General features: G+C 60.3%; 4 protein-coding genes across 5 annotated transcripts in view; 3 read left to right on the top strand and 1 right to left on the bottom strand.

The window, feature by feature from the left end:
- Positions 1–3,476, top strand: part of Ajm1 (apical junction component 1 homolog) — a 6,992-nt gene extending 3,516 nt beyond the window's left edge. Inside the window, 4 exon segments of the mRNA XM_048813417.1 lie at positions 9–87; positions 90–853; positions 855–1,431; positions 1,434–3,476. Of these exon segments, the coding sequence (XP_048669374.1) occupies positions 9–87; positions 90–853; positions 855–1,431; positions 1,434–1,879 (1,866 nt within the window). The 3' untranslated portion in view covers positions 1,880–3,476.
- Positions 3,477–3,771: 295 nt separating this feature from the next.
- Phpt1 (phosphohistidine phosphatase 1) lies at positions 3,772–5,260 on the top strand. Of its 2 annotated transcripts, XM_015505834.2 has the most exons (3): positions 3,917–4,162; positions 4,459–4,583; positions 5,009–5,260. In XM_015505834.2, exons 1-3 carry the CDS (start codon positions 4,003–4,005, stop codon positions 5,099–5,101), a joined length of 378 nt encoding a protein of 125 aa, XP_015361320.1. In that variant the 5' UTR covers positions 3,917–4,002; the 3' UTR covers positions 5,102–5,260. The 2 variants fall into 2 exon arrangements, with proteins under 2 accessions (XP_048669261.1, XP_015361320.1); XM_048813304.1 differs by lacking the exon at positions 5,009–5,260 and having other exon boundaries at positions 3,772–4,162; positions 4,282–4,540.
- Positions 5,261–5,382: 122 nt separating this feature from the next.
- Mamdc4 (MAM domain containing 4) lies at positions 5,383–15,921 on the top strand. Its single transcript, XM_048813305.1, has 26 exons — positions 5,383–7,740; positions 7,808–7,981; positions 8,065–8,190; positions 8,359–8,489; positions 8,572–8,656; positions 8,791–8,916; positions 9,135–9,272; positions 9,469–9,557; positions 9,648–9,821; positions 9,976–10,060; positions 10,147–10,335; positions 10,432–10,560; positions 10,666–10,797; positions 11,342–11,458; positions 11,535–11,669; positions 11,793–11,929; positions 11,998–12,217; positions 12,291–12,428; positions 12,543–12,661; positions 12,750–12,840; positions 12,928–13,074; positions 13,230–13,364; positions 13,479–13,606; positions 13,684–13,792; positions 14,166–14,341; positions 14,519–15,921. The coding sequence occupies exons 1-26, from the start codon at positions 7,236–7,238 to the stop codon at positions 14,558–14,560; spliced, it is 3,777 nt and encodes a 1,258-aa protein (XP_048669262.1). The 5' UTR covers positions 5,383–7,235; the 3' UTR covers positions 14,561–15,921.
- Positions 15,922–15,997: 76 nt separating this feature from the next.
- Edf1 (endothelial differentiation related factor 1) lies at positions 15,998–19,549 on the bottom strand. The gene is made up of 5 exons (XM_015505657.2): positions 19,523–19,549; positions 17,643–17,694; positions 17,163–17,323; positions 16,791–16,884; positions 15,998–16,218 (listed from the first exon to the last, which is right to left on the bottom strand). Exons 1-5 carry the CDS (start codon positions 19,547–19,549, stop codon positions 16,157–16,159), a joined length of 396 nt encoding a protein of 131 aa, XP_015361143.1. The 3' UTR covers positions 15,998–16,156.
- Positions 19,550–19,789: the final 240 nt, after the last annotated feature.

The following is a 19,789-nucleotide window of genomic DNA, read 5'->3' as shown; positions in this document are numbered from 1 at the left end:
CTATTAAGCTGCAGCCACAACGGAGCGGCCCTGGCCGCATCACGCCCCTGTGTGCCGCCCCTGGCCGCTGTGCGCCACCAGAGCCCCCACGGGGCCCGCCCCCCACGTCCGATGCCGACTGGACATCAAGCCAGATGACGCTGTGCTGCAGCACGCCGCCCGGGGTTCGCGGCCCTGTGGGCCCGTAGACAACACGTCCTGGGCCCGTGCAGCCCCGCAGTTCCACGGCCTTACGGTGCCTGGTCCCCGCCACGTGGCGCTCTCCCGTACCCCCACCCCCAGTGACTTGTACTGTGCGGACCCCCGGGCGCTGTACTGCGACGGGCCCCTGCCTGGGCCTCGGGACTACTCTGAGCGCCGCAGTCAGCCCTTCAGCACACCTCCAGGCCCTACACAATTCTTCTACACCGAGGAGCCCGAGGGCTATGCAGGAGGATTTCCGGCCAGCCCTGGTCCTCCCTTCGATGGCTACTGCCCTAGGCCCTACCCATCCGAAGAGACCCGGGGTCCCAGTCCGAGGCGTGGGGGCGGCTACTATGGAGGCGAAGTGCGCACTTTCCCGATCCAGGAACCGCCCTCCCGCTCCTACTACGGGGAGGTCCCCAGGGCCTATGGACTGCCCTTTGGTCCCCTCTACGTTCCTGAGGATCCTCGGGCCCACACCTTCTACACAGAGGACTTCGGGAGGTACCGCGAGCGTGACGCCCTAGCTCGGACTTACCCGCACTCACGCAACAGCTCAGCCTGGGCCGACTGGGGACCCCGGCCTTACCGCACGTTGCAGGTAGTGCCTCCCTCCGTCCCCGGCCCGCTGCTGGCCTCATGGCATGGCGGCACGGGCACCANCTGCCTCTGCTGGCAGCGTCGAGGAGCCTGCAGGCCCGGGCGAGGCAGCCAACGGGTCTCCAGAACCCAGTGCGGACGAGGACGATCTGATGACCTGCTCCAATGCGCGCTGCCGGCGCACGGAAACCATGTTCAACGCCTGCCTCTACTTCAAGTCCTGCCACAGCTGCTACACTTACTACTGTTCACGCCTGTGCCGCCGCGAGGACTGGGACGCACACAAGGCGCGCTGCCTGTACGGCCGCGTAGGCAGCGTGTGCCGCCACGTGCTTCAGTTCTGCCGTGACAGCGGCCCCGTGCATCGCGCTTTCTCGCGCATCGCTCGTGTCGGTTTCCTGTCCCGCGGCCGCGGCGTGCTCTTCCTGGGCTTCCCAAGTCCTGGTTCGGCCGACAACTTCCTGCGCTTCGGTCTCGAAGGGCTGCTGTTGTCGCCCACTTACCTGTCCCTGCGTGAGCTGGCTACACACGCAGCGCCCCTGGGCAGCTATGCGCGAGAGCTGGCGGCCGCAGGGCGGCTCTATGAGCCGGCTGAGTGCTTCCTACTCAGTGTGTCGGTGGCGGTAGGTCCGGGCACCGCGCCCTCCGGGGCGCCGCTCGGCCGGCGCCCGCGCCTCGCAGCACTGGGCCCACTGTGCGCAAGTTCGCCAAGGTAGCACTGGCTGCAGGCAGTCCGGCGCGGCCGCCCCCCGTGCGGGGCCGTGAGCCTGACATGGAAACATTGATTTTGACCCCGCCGCCAGGCACGGCGGGCCTGGACCAGGAGGGCGAGGCGGGCCGGCGGGCTAGAGAGGTGGCCTTCATCCACATCCAAAGGGAGCTGCGGCTGCGCGGTGTATTCCTGCGCCACGAGTTCCCGCGCGTTTATGAGCAGCTCTGTGAGTTCGTGGAGGCCAACCGACGTTTCACGCCCACCACCATCTACCCCACAGACCGGCGCACCGGCCGCCCCTTCATGTGCATGATCATGGCTGCTTCTGAGCCACGCGCGCTGGACTGGGTGGCCAGCGCCAATCTGCTGGACGATATCATGTGAGGCTTGAGGACACCACTCAGGCCCTGATCAGAATCCTTGCCTAGCCCACTCAGGCCCCGCCCGGTCCACTCAGGGCCGCCCCCGAGCCCAGCCAAACTCACTCAATCCATCCAGGCCCAGACCAGCCCCTCATGCTGCTTCTCTTGAGCCCTGCCCCGACAAATTCCCCCGCTCCCAGCTCCCCCCATTTTCCCACACCCCACTGTGCTCTCCCAACTCTTTCCTCCCCACAACTCCTCACCGGGCTGCCCAGTTCCCACCTTCCAGAGTCAGCCCTCCGGCCCACAGAGACCGGTCCTCGCCCTAGGTGCTCCCCGCTGGGAGGTGGGGTGGGCCTGAGGACCTCCAGGCTCTGCCTTTTTGCTGAGGGTCACTACTGTACAGACCCTACTCGTGCAAATGGATCCATATCTGCTCTGGGGCTCTGATGAAGCCTCTGCTCTCCCTCCCTGCTCGTCCAGGAGCCCGTGATGACCAAAGTCTAGTATAGACACTTTAAGCTCACCTCCTGTCTCTGGGATGTGACTCCCTCAGAGACCTTTCTTCCTGGAGAACACCCTGATTAGCCTTCGTGCATCCATGCCCCAAGTGAGAAAGCTATGTGTGAGTGCCTAGCCAGACTCTGAGGTGTTGCTCATCCTGCAGCCTCTCACCTCTGACCACCTTGGTCTAAGTCTTGCAGGAGAGGTTGGATACTCTGAGGTCTTCAAGCCAAGGGCAAGCCCAACAGCCAAAGGGGATTTGGGGCAGGAAAAGCAGAGCATCTGGGTGTGGGCACATGCCAGGCAAGGGTCCGGGGTCTGCCCATACTCAACAAGATGGCCCTAGACAGGTGCCAGAGTAGAACCTGGTGGTGTGCATGCAAAGGCAGGCCCTAATTTGGCAGGAGGTCAGAAGCATGTGCATAGGATGGACCAGCTGGGAGGACAGCACAGACGCCTTCCAGGAAGCTGCATCTACCTGCTGCCAAAGGAAGGACCTGGAAGGTTCAGGGGGATCCCCAGATAGTTGCTGGGTAGAGAAAGAGGAGTGAGTTAGCAGCCAATGGAGTTTCAACTGAAGAGCTATGTGACAAGCCCGATGTCAGGTCCCTCCACTGCACGATTGCACACAGGTCCCAGTGCTCTCACTCTGCTACTCACGAGCTTGGTATGCCTTGGGGAACGCACACCCAGACAGCCCTCCGCCGTGCCCTCTCCCCACCACTCTTCCCTTGGGCATCCTGCTCCGCACCCGGGCTCCAAAGAGGACCTGTAACTGAGAAAGGAGATAGGCCAGGCGCTGTGCAAGGGCCCTCATGGATCCTCTAATCCCTTCGGAGCCAGAGGAGGGGGTATTAAGCGCGATAAATTGTGAGCCCTGCCTCCGCGCCCTGCTCTCACCCCTGACGGTGTCTCCACCCCGACACCCCTGAGCCCCCGCCCGGGCCTGCGATTTGCACCGGCCCGGTGCCCCGCTTGCTGCAATCGCTGCTGCGCCCCGCCACGGGACCTCCGCATTGGGCCCCGCGCCTGAGGGCCCACAGGAACGCCCCTCGACGGGAATCGTTTCTAGAGGGCGAGCGCTTTCAAACCAAGTAAAATAGAACTTGAATGTAGCTGCTGCTTGCTGTCTCTTCGTGGGTGTCTGGGGAGGGAGGTCACTGGTCGCGGGGGGGGGCGCTCTGGGAGGGAGCTCCTCGGACGGTGGGATGCGACCCTCGGGCGTCGGTGTGTGCTCGGAAGGGTGGCACTGGGGACTGGGGGGTTTCCGCGGCGCATCCCTGGGGCCTCCTGTCCTACGCCTGCTTCAAGGGCCGCGTAACAGCCCCCCTCCAAAGTGCCTTCCCCCAACCCCAGTGAAAAGGAATTTTTCCGTCGGCTGCCCGTAATCACTTCTCGTTTCCCTAGTCCACTTTCCCTTTAAATGCGGCAGCGTGGGCACAAGGCTGCAAGGAACTGCACCGCGATTGGTCAGTCTGTGCCCCAGGTCCGCGGCACGACTGGCTGAGGCTCCGGGCCTCAGGCAGCATCTCCCCACGGGATTGGCCATAGCTGTCACAGAGCCCGCCTCCGGCACTCGGCACAGCCCGGGTTTGGGTGCGAGAAGGGACCGCGGCACCGGGGACAGGCACTCCGGAGAACATGGCGGCGGCGGATCTCGCCCAGATTCCTGAAGTGGACATCGATCCGGACGGCGTCTTCAAATACGTGCTGGTCCGAGTGCACTCAGCGCAGCCCTCCGGGGCTCCGGCCGGGGAGTGCAAGGAGATCGTGCGTGGCTACAAGTGGGCGGAGTACCACGGTGAGGGCGGGGCGCGCCTCTGGGCGGGGCCGGGAGGCTGTGGGCGGAGCCGGAGAGGCTGTGGGTCCTGGTGGGCTTCGTCCTGCACCAGCACCTAGAGAAGTCTGGGTCCTGCGCAGGAAGGGGTGCCACGGCCCGACTCCTCCCTAACCCCGGTGCTCGCCGTGGAGCATCCCATCGAAGCCTTCATCCCTGTGCCAGCCGGGAGGGCTTCCTTTCCACTGGGGAAGGGGCTGCTCAGAGGTGGCCTCCAAGGGCACCCTGAGCACTTCTTGAAGCTGTTCTGCACATCCCAGCCGACATCTACGACAAAGTGTCTGGCGAACTGCAAAAGAAGGGCTATGACTGCGAGTGCCTGGGGGGTGGGCGCATCTCCCACCAGAGCCAGGACAAGAAGATTCACGTCTATGGCTACTCCATGGTGAGCCCTGTTTGAGGTCCCTGTCCTGGTTACAAAGCCCTCCCTGGACCATTTGACCCCACACAGAACGGCCTGACTTGCCTCACAGGAGACCTGGATTCTCCCAGTGGGTTCAGAACCCTCTCTCTCTCAAGGGCCTAAGGTTTCCCCTACATTTTGCAAGTGGCACTAGGGGTGGGAGGACAGTTGCCTTGGAACAGGAGGCTGGGTGGGTCTCTCCCTGACCTGGGGGGCTCTTGGGGGCAGTCATTGCTAGGGTGCAACTCAGAGCCCACAAGCTCACTTCTGGAGCCCTCTGTGCCCCCACCTGTATGTGCCCAGGACTGTCTGGTGGTGGGTTTGGTACCCCTTCTAAGCCTACTCTTGGCCTGGCTAGACTCTCAGAGCCAAGGGCCAGGTGGAGCTAGTAACTGTCACCTTTCCAGGGCTATGGTCGTGCCCAGCACTCCATCTCAACTGAGAAGATCAAGGCCAAGTATCCTGACTACGAGGTCACCTGGGCTGATGATGGCTACTGAGGCCCAGCCCCCACTGAGGACTCTGTCCTTGCTGGAATCCCTCCTGAGAGGCTGGCCCAGCCCTTTTCTTTTGCATTTCTTGGCAATGTGCCAGCCCTTTGGGCCTCAGAGGCCAGACCAGCCTGGCTTGTGGAAATTAAAAGCTTGGTATGCCTTGCGGTTCCTGTGTCTTGGCTTCCTGCCCCTTGGTCATAACTGGGGACCCCTCTACTCAGCCTCTGGAGGCCCCAGGGCGTGGCAGTGCACACTTAGCCCCTTGGGTCTGATAAGGGGCCCTAGGGTACTCCCATTTATGGTCTGATTGCTCCTTTGCAACTGCTATCCCCAAGGACACCCAGGAAGAGGCCCCACAAGGCCTTGCACAAGGAATCAGTACCTGGTCCCCTGTGGCCAGGCGAGGCCTGAGATACACAGGTGCCCCTTCCCAGAGCTTAGCCCAAGGTTCCTGGCAGGGGAGCTCCAGTGGCCACTGTCCTGGCCAGCTAACATTGGCTATCACAGGCCCTTGGGACCACCTTGGAGACTTCTCGTGTGGCCAGAGCAACTGCCAGCCAAGGACACAGATGGTGTGACCCACAGCCTTTGCTTTCAGGGTTGAGTTCTGTGGCCACACATGGACCACTACTGGGTCCCATTCACTCTGACAAGGCCAGGGCTTCCAGCTTTTAGAGCCCCCTCTCCTGGACACTCTCACACCCTCAGGACCTTGGCCCCTGCCCTGGGGCCCCCAGGCACAGTAGAACATAGTATGCAGTGACAGTGGGTGCTGGGGGAAGCCAGGGCTAAAGCTGGCAGGTCCCACGGCTAGACCCTCCAGGCCACCTCTCCAGGCAGGTCCTTTGCAGACACTACAGACCAGCAACCTGAGGTCACACAGCAGGAGGTCAGGCAGAAACATGATCCTCCACAGTCCTGGTATCCCTCCTGCCCCAACTGTGAGTCTTCTCCTAGAGAACCAGAAGTTCCTGGGCTTCCAGGAGCCCTGTGCCTATTACAGACCACCCAGCCTATGGCTGCTCAGGACAGTCTGAAGGGTTTTGTTTTTTGTTTTATTTTGAGATAGGTCTCCTCCATATGTTACCCAGGCCAGCCTCCTGACTCAGCCTCCCAAGCAGCAGGGTTACAGGCGTGCACCACTGCACCTGGCTCAGGGCAGTTTTGAAGGATGAGTAAATGAAGGGGTGGGAATTCATAGCCTGAGCTACATGTGGGGCAGGAGGGAGAACATTACACCCTCATACTGGGCTTGTACTGTCCCCAAGGTGGAGAACACAAAGGTAGATTCTGGGGTACACATGCTAGAATCCTATATGCAGCTATTGGGGTGGGCTCCCTTGACCTTGACCTGTACCAAGGTGGGGCCAGAGGCCCCATGAGAGAAGCCACAGTGATTTCTGCCACCCCAACACTGCTGTACAGAGCCCTGCTGGTGGGATCCCCCACCCCACCTCAGAAAGAGCCTCTGCTAGGGAAGGCTGAGCAGGTGCCCAGGATGGCCTGACCTTTGGTCACAAAGAGCCAGGCAAGTGAGATCCAACCCTGGGTCGGGGGCCAGGGGCCCTCCTGAGGACACTTTTACAGCTAGATGCTTGGCCCATCACTGTTGAGTGGGGCCCTCCCAAGGGGCCAGAGGCACAAAAGGGACTAGGCCCCTTGGTTGGAGCCAAGTCAGCCTGTGGGGCCGCTAAAGACTGATAACTGGACAGAGTCCTCACCAGGAGGCTCAGCCTCACTCCCTCCAGCCTGGCCATGCGACCTCCGGGCCCCCTCCTGCCTGCCCTGGTCCTGCTTGTGGGTGAGTCAGCTGGTCTTACTGAGCTTGCTGCCTGGGTGCTGGGGACAGGTGCTATGCCAGTGCTGACACCAGAGTCCCTAGAGAAGGACGGCAGCCTGCCAAGGAACAAGCCGCTCTGCCCGAAGGAGAGGCCCTGGGGCAATCACGGTGTATCTTCCCAGCTCTCTCTCTGCCACCTTGGATGGCAAGGCTTGTGGGGGACACTGGGTCACCCAATGCTGTGTCTCCTTGGGGGACATCCTCCTGGGAGCCCTTTTAGTTCTCTCCCGAGTGATGTGGGCTCCTGTACCTTCCTCAAGGGTGCCCCCCCCTTTTTTTTTAAATTTATTTTAGTTGTCAATGGACCTTTATTTTACTCATTTATATGAGGTGCTAAGAATTGAACCCAGTGCCTCACACATGCCAGGCAAGTGCTCTGCCACTGAGCCACAACCTCAGCCCAGGGGGTATCCCTCTTTGAAGGCCCCATTTCCTGTGTACACCCACCTCTGCTCTGCAGTCTCTGCTTGGCCAGCGGGGCTGGGAACATGGGGAAGTGCTCTGTTTGCTCCTGACAGTTTTCTGTGGGTCCCAGGTTCTTTCCTGCCTGACCCTGTGAGTCTGAGCCCCGAATTTGGGTGCCCAGTGTCCTGTACTGCTCAGGTCCATGGAACTTCCAGTGCTAAAATCAGTCCTGGGCAAAGTGGGATGGCCAGTTACCCTGCCCAGACCCACGTGGCTGTCATTCTGCCAGCAGCATGGTCCCCAGGCTGGGCCTGGCTACTTGACTACTGCAAGAGCCCCAGCAAGGCCACATGCAACTTTGTGTGCGACTGCAGGGACTGCTCAGACGAGGCCCAGTGCGGTGAGCTGGGGCCAGGAAGGTGGGCAGGCCAGTGCTGGGGCAGACATCTGACCACCCATTCTCCCAGGGCACCATGGGGCCTTGCCTATCCCGGACACCCCCTTCACCTGCGGCTTTGAGCAGGATACCTGTGGCTGGCAGGATATCAGCACCTCGGGCTACAGCTGGCTCCGAGACCGAGCAGGGGCTATGCTGGAGGGTCCCGGGCCTCACTCCGACCACACACTTGGCACTGACCTGGGTGAGGCCCCCACAAGTCCATGTGCCCTCCCACCCTCCCCTCTTGCCCTGCTGCCCATCTCCTGACCTCACCACCTGGACCAGGCTGGTACATGGCTGTGGGAACACACCGTGGGAAGGAGGCATCCATTGCAGCCCTGCGCTCCCCTGTCCTGCAAGAGGCAGCCCCCACTTGTGAGCTGAGACTCTGGTACCATGCAGCGTCTGGAGGTGTGTGCCCAAGACCCCCAGAGATCTAGGGTAGGGTAGCTCTGGAGAGGGGCTGGAAGGAGAAAGGAGGGTACCCACCCCAGAGGAGGGTGGCCAGGGCATAGCTGGCATGCTCAGGGGAGGTAGTGTAGGGCTGCAACTGCTCCAGGGCCTCCCCAATTGCTGCAGATGTGGCTGAGCTGCGGCTGGAGCTGACCCATGGTACAGAGACGCTGACACTGTGGAAGAGTGCAGGACCCTGGGGCCCCAGCTGGCAGGAGCTGGTGGTGACCACTGGCCGTATCCAGGGTGACTTCCAAGTGAGCTGGAGTGCTCTGGCTGGCAGGGAGGAGTGGGGAAGGCCTGGACCCCAATGGCCCTAAGGACCTCTGCTCTCTTCAGGTGACCTTCTCTGCTACCCGAAATGCCACGCACAAGGGAGCTGTGGCTGTGGATGATGTGGAGTTCTGGGGCTGTGGGCTGCCTGGTGAGGCCACCCTGTCTCCACCCTGGGGCCCTCACTACCTGCTCCCCTGCTCAGGCCACCTTGTCCTTTCCCCAGCATGCCCACTTACTCCAAGGTCTTGGGGCCAGAGTAGAGGTTAACCTGCCCCCACTCAGCCCCCCAGGCCAGCTGTCCCCTGGGACACCATCAGTGCCAGAACAAGGCCTGCATAGAGCCACACCAGCTGTGTGACAGGGAGGACAACTGTGGGGATGGCTCCGACGAAGACCTGCTTACCTGCAGTGAGGCCAGGGCCACCCAGGACTGGGCTGGGCTGGGCTGGGCAGCAGGATGAGACTGGGAGGAGGGACCCTGACCTCCAGGGTCCTTGAAAGACACTGGGGGCTGGTCTGGGAGGAAATACCTTGGCATGGTCATTCTGGAGGTGGAATAGCCAGTGTCCACTCTGGGGCTGGCCATGTGGCCGCAGGAAGCCATAACAGCCCTGCCTCCGCCCAAGGCCACCACATGGCTACTGACTTTGAGTCAGGCCTGGGTTCATGGAACCACTCAGAAGGCTGGACCCGGAACCACAGTGCTGGTGGCCCTGAGGACCTTGCTTGGCCAAACCGAGATCACAGCTGGAACAGTGCACAGGGTGAGGTCCATGAGAACCCTGGCCATGGGCTGGGGGTATAGCTGAATTGGTAGAGTGCTTGCCTTGCGTGCACAGGCCCTGGGTTCAATCTCCAGCACCACAAAAAGAAGAAGAAGAAGTAAAAGAATCCTAGCCATGGCTCTGTCTGCCTTGCAACTGCCCAGCAATGCCAGTTCACACCTACCCTCTCCCCTAGGCATGTTCCTAGTCTCCATGGCCAAGTCTGGCACCCCTGCTGTCCTCTCCAGCCCTGAGTTCCAAGCCTCAGGCTCCCACAACTGCTCGGTGAGACTTGGGGAAAGGGAACACATGCAGGCTCCCCTGTCCTGTCTGCCTGAGTGCTGCAGGCCCTGACCAGCCTGAGGTCACTTACAGCTCATCTTCTACTACTACTTGCATGGGTCCGAGGTCGGCTGCCTCCAGCTGCTCCTGCAGATGCAGGGGCCTAGTGCCCCCCAGGACCCTGTCCTCCTGCGGAAGCGCTGTGGGGAGCTGGGAGCAGCGTGGGTACGAGACCGGGTTGACATCAGGAGTGCCCATCCCTTCCAGGTGAGACTGGCCAGGTGGTGGCTGGGGGTCAAAAGGAGTGGGGTCCAGCCATTTACATAGCACAAGTAGCATGTGAATCTGGAGTGGGTGTCCGTGAGCAGACCCCAGGGAGCACTGAGGGGCCCAGTGTGTCCCTGAGCATCCCTGCCTTCAGATCCTCCTGGCTGGGGAAACGGGTCCAGGAGGCGTGGTGGGCCTGGATGACCTCATCCTGTCGGACCACTGCAGAACAGCTCCAGGTGACCTGCCCAAATCCCTCCCCTGGCCTGCCCAGGAGAAGCACAGTGGCCCCCAACCTCCACCTGACCCCAGCTCTACCCCACAGGGAGGTCTGACCTACAGTCACTGCCTACGGGACCTTGGGTCCAGGCCCTCCGGCCCCAGCCGTCCAGTTTCCATCCCCAGGAGGTCTGTGAGCTGGGATATCTCTCTTGTGGGGACCTGTGTGTGCCCCCAGAGCAGCTGTGTGACTTCCAGGAACAATGCCCAGAGGGCGAGGACGAGCAGGAGTGTGGTGAGGCCTCCTGCAGAACCCTGCCAGTGCAGGCGCCCAGAGGCAGCGGGAGGCTCGGTGGCCATGGCCCTCCCTTTAATACTGCTGCTGTTGCAGGCACCACGGACTTTGAGGCTGCCACGGCCGGGGGCTGGGAGGATGCCAGCGTGGGGCAGCTGCAGTGGCAGCGGGTTGCAGCCCAGGAAAGCAGGGGGCCTGGCAGGGACGCTCACGGGGCTGCTGCTGGTGAGGCCCAGAGTCCCCAGGGGTCCTTTGGAATTGGGGGTCCTTGAGCAACAGAGTGGTGGCCTGGAAGGAACAGGACTGTGAGTGCCTTGCTTCCCCGCCCAGGGCACTTCCTGTCTCTACAGAAGGCCTGGGGGCAGCTGAGGCCTGAGGCCAGGGCCCTCACATCCCCCCTGGGCCCCTCAGGCCCCAACTGTGAACTCCACATGGCTTACTATTTCCACAGTGACCCCCAAGGTACAGCCCACCCGAGGTCCTCTGCCCAGTCCCAAGACACCCCTACATGGAGGGGGGGGTCTGGGGAAGGCTCACCCACCGGGACCCCTCCCTCCAGGCTTCCTGGCACTGGTGGTGTTGCAGGGCAGCTCCCGGGAGCTGGTGTGGCAGGCCCCAAGCAGCAGCACAGGAGACTGGACGGTGGACAAGGTCCTTCTTGGAGCACGCCACCGGCCATTCCGGGTAAGAAGGGCAGTCCAGAGTGAGGGATGGGCACAGGCCTGGCCCTGACCTAAGTCCCTTTCTTCTACCATGTTGAAGCTGGAGTTTGTCAGTCTAGTGGACTGGGACAGCCCTGGCCAGCAGGGGGCCGGGGTGGACAACGTGACAATGAGGGACTGCAGCCCCACTGCAACCACGGAGAAAGACCAAGGTCTCTCCTGTCCACATCTCATCTCCACCAGGGGGCTCCCAACGCACCTCCAGGGACCCCTAGAGTCTTTACCACCCAGGGCTCAGGAGGGATGTGTGGGTAGATGGGGTGCTGACCCCCCCCTGCCCCCAGAGGTTTCCTGTAACTTTGAGCGGAATACCTGCGGCTGGCACATGGGCCACTTCACAGATGCCCACTGGCGTCGGATACAGAGCCATGGCCCTGGGTATGACCACAGCACTGGCCAAGGTGAGAGGGCCTTCAGGCCGGGGGGCCCTTAGCCCTGGGAGTGCATCTCTGAGCCCAGCCTGTGCCTCTCCTGCAGGTTTTTTCATGCTCCTGGACCCCACAAACCCCCCTGCCCGTGGCCGTGGTGCCCACTTGCTCACAGGGCCCCAGACCCCAGCAACCCCCAAGGAGTGTCTCAGCTTCTGGTATCACCTGTATGGACCCCAAATTGGTGAGCCTTGGAGCTGGCAGGGCCTCCATGGATGCCCCAGGAATCCAAGAGGTGTTTGGTGCCTGCTGGGGCCTCAAGGGTCAGCAGTTGGGGCTGATCCCCACAAACCCCACCACCCTGCAGGGACCTTGCGCCTAATCATGAGGAGGGACGGGGGGGAGGACACGCTGCTATGGTCGCGGTCAGGCACCCATGGCAACCGCTGGCACCAGGCTTGGGCCACCCTCCATCACCAGCTAGAGCCTAGCACCAAGTACCAGGTAAGCCTAGTGCCAGGCAGAGGGGTGCAGGGGGCAGGCCCCAGCCAGCTGACGCCCTCTACCCCCAGCTGCTGTTTGAGGGCCTCCGGGATGGGTACCATGGCACCATGGGGCTGGACGACGTGGCTGTGCGGCCCGGGCCCTGCTGGGCCCCCAGGCACTGCTCCTTTGAGGACTCTGCCTGCGGCTTCTCCACTGGAGGGCAGGGCCTGTGGAAGCGCCAAGCCAACGCCTCAGGCCACGCCCTCTGGGGCCCCCAGACAGACCATACCACAGACACAGCCCAAGGTACTCAGCCTGGCAAGGGGTGGGTGGAGGACATCAGCCAGGGGCAGGCAGACTGATGCTGGCCACTCCCCAGGGCACTACATGGTGGTGGACACAAGCCCAATTGCACTGCCTCAGGGCCATGTGGCCTCCCTGACCTCAGAGGAGCACCAGCCTCTGGCTCAGCCCACCTGCCTGAGTTTTTGGTACCACCTAAGCCTCCACAACCCAGGTGAGGAGCTGTGGGCAGAGCCTGGGGAGTCAATGCTGGGCTGGTGTCCCACAGGCCCTGTGCAGGGCTGGGGCACTGTGTGGATGTCTTCCCCCACTGGCCCTGGCCTGGCAGGCACTCTGCGAGTCCACGTGGAGGAGGGCAAGAGACGCCAGGTGTTCAGTGTTTATGGCCACGGTGGGCTTGCCTGGCGCCTGGGCAGCGTGGATGTGCAGGCTGGGCAGGCCTGGAGGGTGAGTGCCTGGGCCCTGGGGGGCAGGGATCCTGGCTCCCCCTGAGCACTGTGTGGTCAGACTGCAGAGTGCCTGGCCTGACCTGCAGGTGGTGTTTGAGGCCCTGGCTGCCGGCATGGAACACTCCTACATCGCACTGGACGACCTTTCCCTTCAGGATGGGCCCTGTCCTCGGCAAGGTGGTGCCCTCCTGCCCCTCCCTGGCGGGGGCCAGTGCCCTGCGATGGGCAATGGGGACAGCTCTGCTCACCAGCTGGTTCTTGCAGGGTCCTGTGACTTTGAATCTGGCCTGTGTGGCTGGAGCCGCCTGGCCTGGCCTGGCCTGGGCAGGTACAGCTGGGACTGGAGTGGTGGAGACACCCCCTCCCGCTACCCACTGCCCACTGTGGACCATACCCTAGGCACAGAAGCAGGTGTGTACTGGCCAGAGCAGGGGACCAAGCTGGGGCAGTGACTACCCAGCCACACTGCCATGGCACCACATGGCATTGCCTGCTCGTGGTCCTTAGGCCAAGGACCACAGGTAGGGTCAAGGGGACAGCTTGGCACCCTGGCCTTTTATTTCCAGGCCACTTTGCCTTTTTCGAAACTAGTGTGCTGGGGCCAGGGGGTCAGGCGGCCTGGCTGCGCAGCGAGCCTCTGCCAGCCACCACTGCTTCCTGCCTCCGCTTCTGGTACCACATGGGATTTCCTGAGCACTTCTGTAAGTTGGGCTGGGCCTTTGGATGCCTGGGTGTGGGGAGAGGGGTCAGAGGAGAGGTCTGGGGCTCCACTTCACACGAGGCCAGGCACCTGACACCCCAGCCCCCACTTCCAGACAAGGGAGAGCTGAGGGTGCTCCTGAGCAGTGCCCAGGGCCAGCTGGCTGTGTGGGGCAAAGGTGGACACCTGCGGCACCAGTGGCTAGAAGTCCAGGTTGAGGTGACCAGCACCGAGGAGTTCCAGGTGAGACATTGCACCTCAGCTGAGCTGCCCTCCCTCTTCGCTCCCTCCAATTCCTCACCCCTTTACTTCCCCATCAGATCGTGTTTGAAGCCACTCTGGGTGGTCAGCCAGCTTTGGGGCCCATTGCTCTAGACGATGTGGAGTACCTGGCCGGGCAGCATTGCCAGCAGCCTGCACTCAGTCAGGGTAAGCACTGGGTTGCAGGTTGGAGACAGTTCCAAGGAGGCACCCTGCACACCACCCAGGAGAATCCCAGGCCAGCCCTGTGTCCTCCCCACCTACCCCACTAACCCTCAGGGCCCCTCCCCAGGCTTGCCTCTGGCTGTGCTCCCTGGGCCCAGTGCAGGGCCAGTCCTTGGCATAGTTGCAGACGGCTGAGGGCCACGACCCCCAGCCTGCTGCTGTAGCCTGTGTAGACAATACCAACACTCTCTCATTTGAAGAGGGTGAACCCAGAGCCAGCAGGACTAGGGGAACCAGATGGCCCCAGGATTAATCCTCACCCCCCAGGCATGGGGGGTGATTGGTGTGAAGGGCTCTTGTGCCCTCTGGCCCACAGGAGGCATGACAGCATCCATGATGGTGCCAGCCCTGGTTGGAGGGGCCCTCCTCTTCCTCATACTCCTGGTGCTGCTGGGACTTGGGGGACGCCACTGGCTGCAGAAGGGAGGCTGCCCCTTCAGGAGTAACAAGGACGTGGCAGCACCTGGCTTTGACAACATCCTCTTCAATGCGGTAGGAACCCCCAGGTGTGGGTGGGTGGGGCCTGCCTCTGGGCTTGCTGACTGCAGAGATTGGACCTCAGTGGTGGGTCAGGACCCCAAGGGAGAGCCCCACCCATCCAAGCCCTGCAGCACCCTCTGCTGCCCTTGCCTCTCAGTGGTTGTCACCAGGCTCCTCCCTCCTTCCCAGGATGGAGTCACCCTCCCAGCACCTGCCACCAGCAGCTCATAGACCATCCCAGACAAGGATCTGGTCCCTGAATGCACCTCGGACCTGGCCCCAGGCTGGATCCACCTTCATCCCCAGATACCTGACCTCCCCTGAAGCTGGTTTTGGGGGCTCAGAGGACAGAGCTTCCACAGCCCTCCCCTGTCCAGTCACTGCCCACTTGTATGGCACAGGGTGCTTGCTCCATGAATAAATGCTCAGTCCTGAGGACTGCCCAAGTTTTCAAGCCGAGATAAGTTATCCATGCATTTCTGGCCACTGGGTGAGTAGCCCTCCTCAGGATTCCAGGCCAGACCAAAGAGAGACCCCAGAAAATATGCTTGGGGCCATACAGCTCAGGACCAAGGATGACTCACTCTCTCCCATGTGCCTCACATGAGGCAGGCAGGGCCACAGACACAGGGCAGCCTTCAGGACCTGAAGCCACTGTTCAGATCCATCAGGTCCAAGGCCACAAGGGTCTGCAAGGGCCCCACCTGCTCTGCTCTCCAGCCTCTGCCTTGTGGGGATGTGAGTCACCTGCAGCAGGGACACTGAGGGTGACAGCACACGGACATGGTGACATGCAGCTGGCTTGGTGGGCGCCTGGCAACCACAGCCCCCCACAGCTCCCCCAAGCCTACTATACAAGCCCCCACCCCAAGATAAAGGGCTGAGCAATCCCAGGTTGAGGGGTGAAGCTGAGGACACCAGGGTTCCTATGATACTGGAGCAGGGCCCAGGCAAGCTGCCTTTGGCCTTTGGACTAGAGAAGGGGACCCTGCATGCAAGCGTGTGAACAGATGTGACTGTGGTCCTAAGGAAGCTACATTGACACCTCTGCCCCAGGGTGGTTCTGGGAGCTCTGGTCTTCCACCTCAGCTTGGCCCTGCTGCAAGGACTTGGGGTCTTGCAGGGTGTCCTCAGACAGGGCAGTGACACCCACACTGTGCTGTCAGGTACTGCCTTCCTGCCACTTCAGACACCACATGCCCCAAGGAGCCAGATGGGCTCTTGCCTGTCCCAGGGCTCAGCGAACAGAGGCGCGAGCAGGGCACAGCCAGGCGTTGCCCTGTGTCTGCAGGCGCCATAAGGTTGATGGATGCCCAGTCAATGTCTGAGCAGATGGGTACAAAGGGGAGAAATAAATCTTTAAACGTTGGGTCCCAATGGGGTGTCTGTCATGAAGCTCACCTGTGTGACACAATCCCCCCCCACTGAAGCCCAGTTAGAAGAGCAGGCTGAAGGCCACAGGAAGGGCACATGCCCAAGGACTCTTTAAAGCTAAAGCAGAGAGAGCAGCACAGAGGCTGTGCCTCGGCCCGTCCTCTGGACTCCCCAGGGCTCCCCAGAGCTCCACGCTGCGGCTGCTCTGAGCACATGCCCACGGCAGGAAGGCGCTGCTCTGCACGGGGTCCGAGGGATGAGGGCAGGGAGGAAAGAGCCAGGAGGAGCCAGCACTCTGCAAGGTTTTGCTTTGTTTGACAGCAGGTATGGGTTGAGGGCCCACAGGCCTGACCCCATGTTCCGCTTGCCATGTGAGAAGACCCACATCAGTGCTGGTGGTCAGGGGAACCAGCCAGAAGAGCAGCCGGAACGCACTGTTTCGAGGCTTTGTGCTCATTTCGCCCGCGGGCCCTTCTCAATGGGCTTCCCGATGTCCTTCCCCCGGAGCTTGAGGCCTGCAACAAGCCAGGACCCTGCTCACCACTCTGCAGCGCCAGAGTGCCAGCCTGTCAATCCCAGGTTGGCAGCAGGCGTCCACTCCGCCCCGGGCCCCAGCTCCCTTCCTCATTTTCCTGGGCCTGCCTGGGGAGGGGCTACCTCATTCCTGGCAGGGCTTTGCATACAGGCATGACTAACTTTTGCATCTAACGTTTAAAAGCATGAACTGCTAATTTAGAAAGATGGGGACAAACATCTTATCCCAGAAGAGTCCCTTGTTCAGCTACGGCAGAGGGGAACTGTGGAGCAGACTGTGGTGTGTGGCCAACACCTTGGAGGGCAGATCCCAGAGGGCCATGGTCCCTCTGTATTCAGCTCAGGGAGAATGCTGGCTGGCAGCCAGAGGGGGATATAGGGCCAAGAACCTGTGACACTATTTCCTCAGGGCTCTAGGGTCCCCACTATGCTTCAAACAGCACAGGCAGAATCCTAGTGGCCTGACCTCAGACAACAGGGCCCCAGGTGCTCCCATCCTACCACCTCCCAGGAGAGTGCTGCCCCTGCCAGGACTAAGCCAGAGGACACTCACCAATGGCTCTCTCGATTTTCCCCAGAACCTGGTTATTTGGAATGGCTCGTCCACTCTCGTAATCTGCGATGACTTGCGGCTTTTCATTGATTTTCTAAAGAGAAGGTGTGCCTTAGATGCACCAACCCAGTGGGGTGTGCTGCAGAAGCCAAGTCAGCCCCCACAGGGCAGCCAGCTCCCGGAGGCTCAGGCCTTACCCTGAGCAACCAAGTCTCAGGAGAGAGAGCCACAGCTGCTCTGACCTGGCTGCCCTGGAAGCTTTGGGTGCAAGCCCAGACTGAAGGCCTGAGAACCACCAGGTGGTGAGCCCACCCCACCCCAGCTGAGCATCAGTTCCAGGCCTCCCCAGGCCCACAGCTTCCAGAGCCTCACCGTGGCCAGGTCCTTCTGTGTCAGCCCCTTGCTCTGCCGGCCCCGCTGGATCACTTTGCCCACCTCCAGGGTCACCCTGTCATGGTGCAACTCCTCTGTCTCCCGGTCCAGCTTGGCTGTGTTCTTGGTGATCGAATGCTGCTTGTTCTGGCCAGCAGCCCCTGTGGTTCAGTATGAATAGAGCAGAGGAAAAAGTTGCAACTGACACAAGGAAAAAGCAATTTCAGAATGTTGATCAGACCAACAGGCTTCCCAGGCCCAGGGTGACACCAGTCCCAAACTCGCAGGCCTAAGAACACATACTACCAGAGCTGTCAGCTTAGGAAGTGGGTGGAAGGTAATGGTCTGGCTGACCTAACACCACCCCCAGCTCTCCAGTGCTCCTGACACAGGGCCTCAGCACTGCCTAGCCACTGCACAGCATGGCAGATGACCCTGGCAGCACGTTCGCATTTTGCAAGTGGAGACACGGGTACCTACATTTCTTGGACGTCTCCACATCTTCTCCTCGTCTCTGAGCTGCTAAGATTGCCTAGAAAGTTAGAAAACGGTCTCTGATCAAAACCAGCTTCAGAAGTATCAGGCACACAGTGTCAGCTGCTGTGAGTCAACCCGCACTCCACCAGCAGCTCTGAAGGGCTAACGTGATGCTGGGCCCCACAGGGCAAGCTGGTCACAGTGGTCCCACAGCCACAGCTTTGCAGCCTATGGTCTGGTTCTATTTTTTCTGTACTAGGGATTGAACTTGGGCACTCAACCACTGAGCCACATCCCCAGCCCTTTTTTATATTTTATTTAGAGACAGGGTCTCATTGAGTTGCTTCACTCTTCACCCTTGCTGAGGCTGGCTTTGAACTCATGATCCTCCTGTCTCAGCCTCTTGAGCCACTGGGATTACGGGTGTGTGCCACTGCGCCTGGTGCTTCCCATGTTTTAATCACCCATGATCAACCTCAGTCCAAAATGTTACATGGAAATGCCAATAATAAACATAAGATTTAAACTGCATGTTCTGAATGTGTGATGAAATTTCATGTCCTCAGCACTCTGTCCTACTGAGACACAAATCCTTCTGCCTGGCACCCATTATTCACTCAGCAGCCTCCCAAGATGTTGACACAGTGGCACCTGTGTTCATGTAACCCGCACACAGTACCCTAATGCCCCTGCACAGGTCTCTGTGGTTCACGTCCTCTCCTCACGTAGGTACTGCATCGTCTCACTTCAGCACAGCAAGGTAAACACAGGAGAGACCACGTTCACATTCACGTAACTTTTACTACAGTACGTGGACATCCCTGTTGGTCTTACTGTACCTAATTCTTACATTAAACTGCCATAAATATGTATGGATAGAAAACAGAGAGCACACAGGGTCCAGAATTCCCCAGAGTTTCAGACATCCACTAGGGCCTTAGGATGTGTCCCCTGAAGACAAAGGGGGCCACTGTATACAAGCACTTTTCAATCAAATACATAGATAACTCTCAATAAACTGCTACTAAGAAACAGTTCACTTCTTTTGTATTAAAAAAAGAGACTAATGGATTCTTTTTAGAAATTCATATTTGAAATAGAGTTACTTCTCTAACAACTCTGCAAAGCAGAAAGGAATGCCTGCTGGCCTAGTGTTGCCTCCTCCGAGTCTGACTCCTAATGAGACAGATGACGCATCCCACAGAAACCTACAGTCTTCCTGGAAACATGACCAATAGCAGTGATTCTGTGGGGTCCATGGTCACTGAGCATTAACATAAGGCATCTCTTAATGCTTCAAAGAAGTAACTTGTGAGCCACTCTAAGTGTAATATGTTCAAAGATGCTTTTCAAACAGTTCATGTGACTCCAGCTTGTGGATATTAAGTTTCCTTGAAAAGAGAGTAAATTTGGTTTTGACTGTGCAACTGATAAGCCCAAGACTAGTGGAGAATGCCTGACTCCAGGACCCCAGCCCTTCTAGGCCTGGCCTGTACTGTGTATCTAAGACTCCAGCCAGAGCCTTTCCAGATAACATGGATGCACCAATGACCACTGGAGGGATGTGCTACAGTAGTAACTTCCTGCCGCTCCTGCCTCCAGCACCACTCAGGACACAGGATCTCCTCCCTCTGCAGGTCAGAAAGGCAGGGTCCACCTGCCAGCAGGGCCTCGGGCCGCCCCGACCCAGACAGCACCTCCCACGGCCCATGTTGCACCTAGCTGGGCTCTGTGGGCAGCAAACCACTGACACAACCTGTAGGCGCCAGGAGGGAGAAAACCCTCAGGGAGGAGCCTGCCCTGCCTGGGCCCAGTGGCCCTGCCCCTCAGTCCACCGCTGGTCCCCACACTCCCACCCCAGGTTCTCTGCCCTGTTCTCGCACCTGTACCCGACGGGGCCCCAACTCCATCGTAGTCCCCTGCCACAGTGCTGAGTTCGTATTTCAGCACTGAGTTCTTATTCCGTTCTCCAACCCCTGACCCTTGTCCCCAGCCTTGCCCAAGTCTCCTTGCCCTCTGCCCCTAGTCCCTACCCCCACCCGACTCCTCTCCAGGGTCCCCAGGGCTCCCACCCCACGGTTCCTGTTGCGGATCCCATCTCGTCGAAATTCCCACGCCTGCGGTCTTCAAGCCGCCCCCCCCGTCCCCGC

This window comes from Marmota marmota, unplaced genomic scaffold, assembly GCF_001458135.2.
Source record: "Marmota marmota marmota unplaced genomic scaffold, marMar, whole genome shotgun sequence".
Lineage (NCBI taxonomy): Eukaryota > Metazoa > Chordata > Mammalia > Rodentia > Sciuridae > Marmota > Marmota marmota.
The sequence above is the reverse complement of the archived record's forward strand: the minus strand, read 5'-3'. Positions and strand labels throughout refer to the sequence as shown.

What these genes read in the sequence shown, in the direction of transcription:
- Phpt1 (XM_015505834.2), top strand. Translation starts at nt 4,003, where the DNA reads ATGGCGGCGGCGGATCTCGCCCAGATTCCTGAAGTGGACATCGATCCG. An exon ending in CAAGTGGGCGGAGTACCACG is followed by an intron (nt 4,163 to 4,458) that starts GTGAGGGCGGGG and finishes TGCACATCCCAG; the next exon opens with CCGACATCTACGACAAAGTG. An exon ending in ACGTCTATGGCTACTCCATG is followed by an intron (nt 4,584 to 5,008) that starts GTGAGCCCTGTT and finishes TCACCTTTCCAG; the next exon opens with GGCTATGGTCGTGCCCAGCA.
- Edf1 (XM_015505657.2), bottom strand. Translation starts at nt 19,549, where the DNA reads ATGGAGTTGGGGCCCCGTCGGGTACAG. An exon ending in TGTGGAGACGTCCAAGAAAT is followed by an intron (nt 17,324 to 17,642) that starts GTAGGTACCCGT and finishes ACTGAACCACAG; the next exon opens with GGGCTGCTGGCCAGAACAAG. An exon ending in GAAAATCGAGAGAGCCATTG is followed by an intron (nt 16,219 to 16,790) that starts GTGAGTGTCCTC and finishes GGCTTGTTGCAG; the next exon opens with GCCTCAAGCTCCGGGGGAAG.
- Mamdc4 (XM_048813305.1), top strand. Translation starts at nt 7,236, where the DNA reads ATGGACCTTTATTTTACTCATTTATATGAGGTGCTAAGAATTGAACCC. An exon ending in TTTCCACAGTGACCCCCAAG is followed by an intron (nt 10,798 to 11,341) that starts GTACAGCCCACC and finishes CCCTGCCCCCAG; the next exon opens with AGGTTTCCTGTAACTTTGAG. An exon ending in CCTGTATGGACCCCAAATTG is followed by an intron (nt 11,670 to 11,792) that starts GTGAGCCTTGGA and finishes ACCACCCTGCAG; the next exon opens with GGACCTTGCGCCTAATCATG.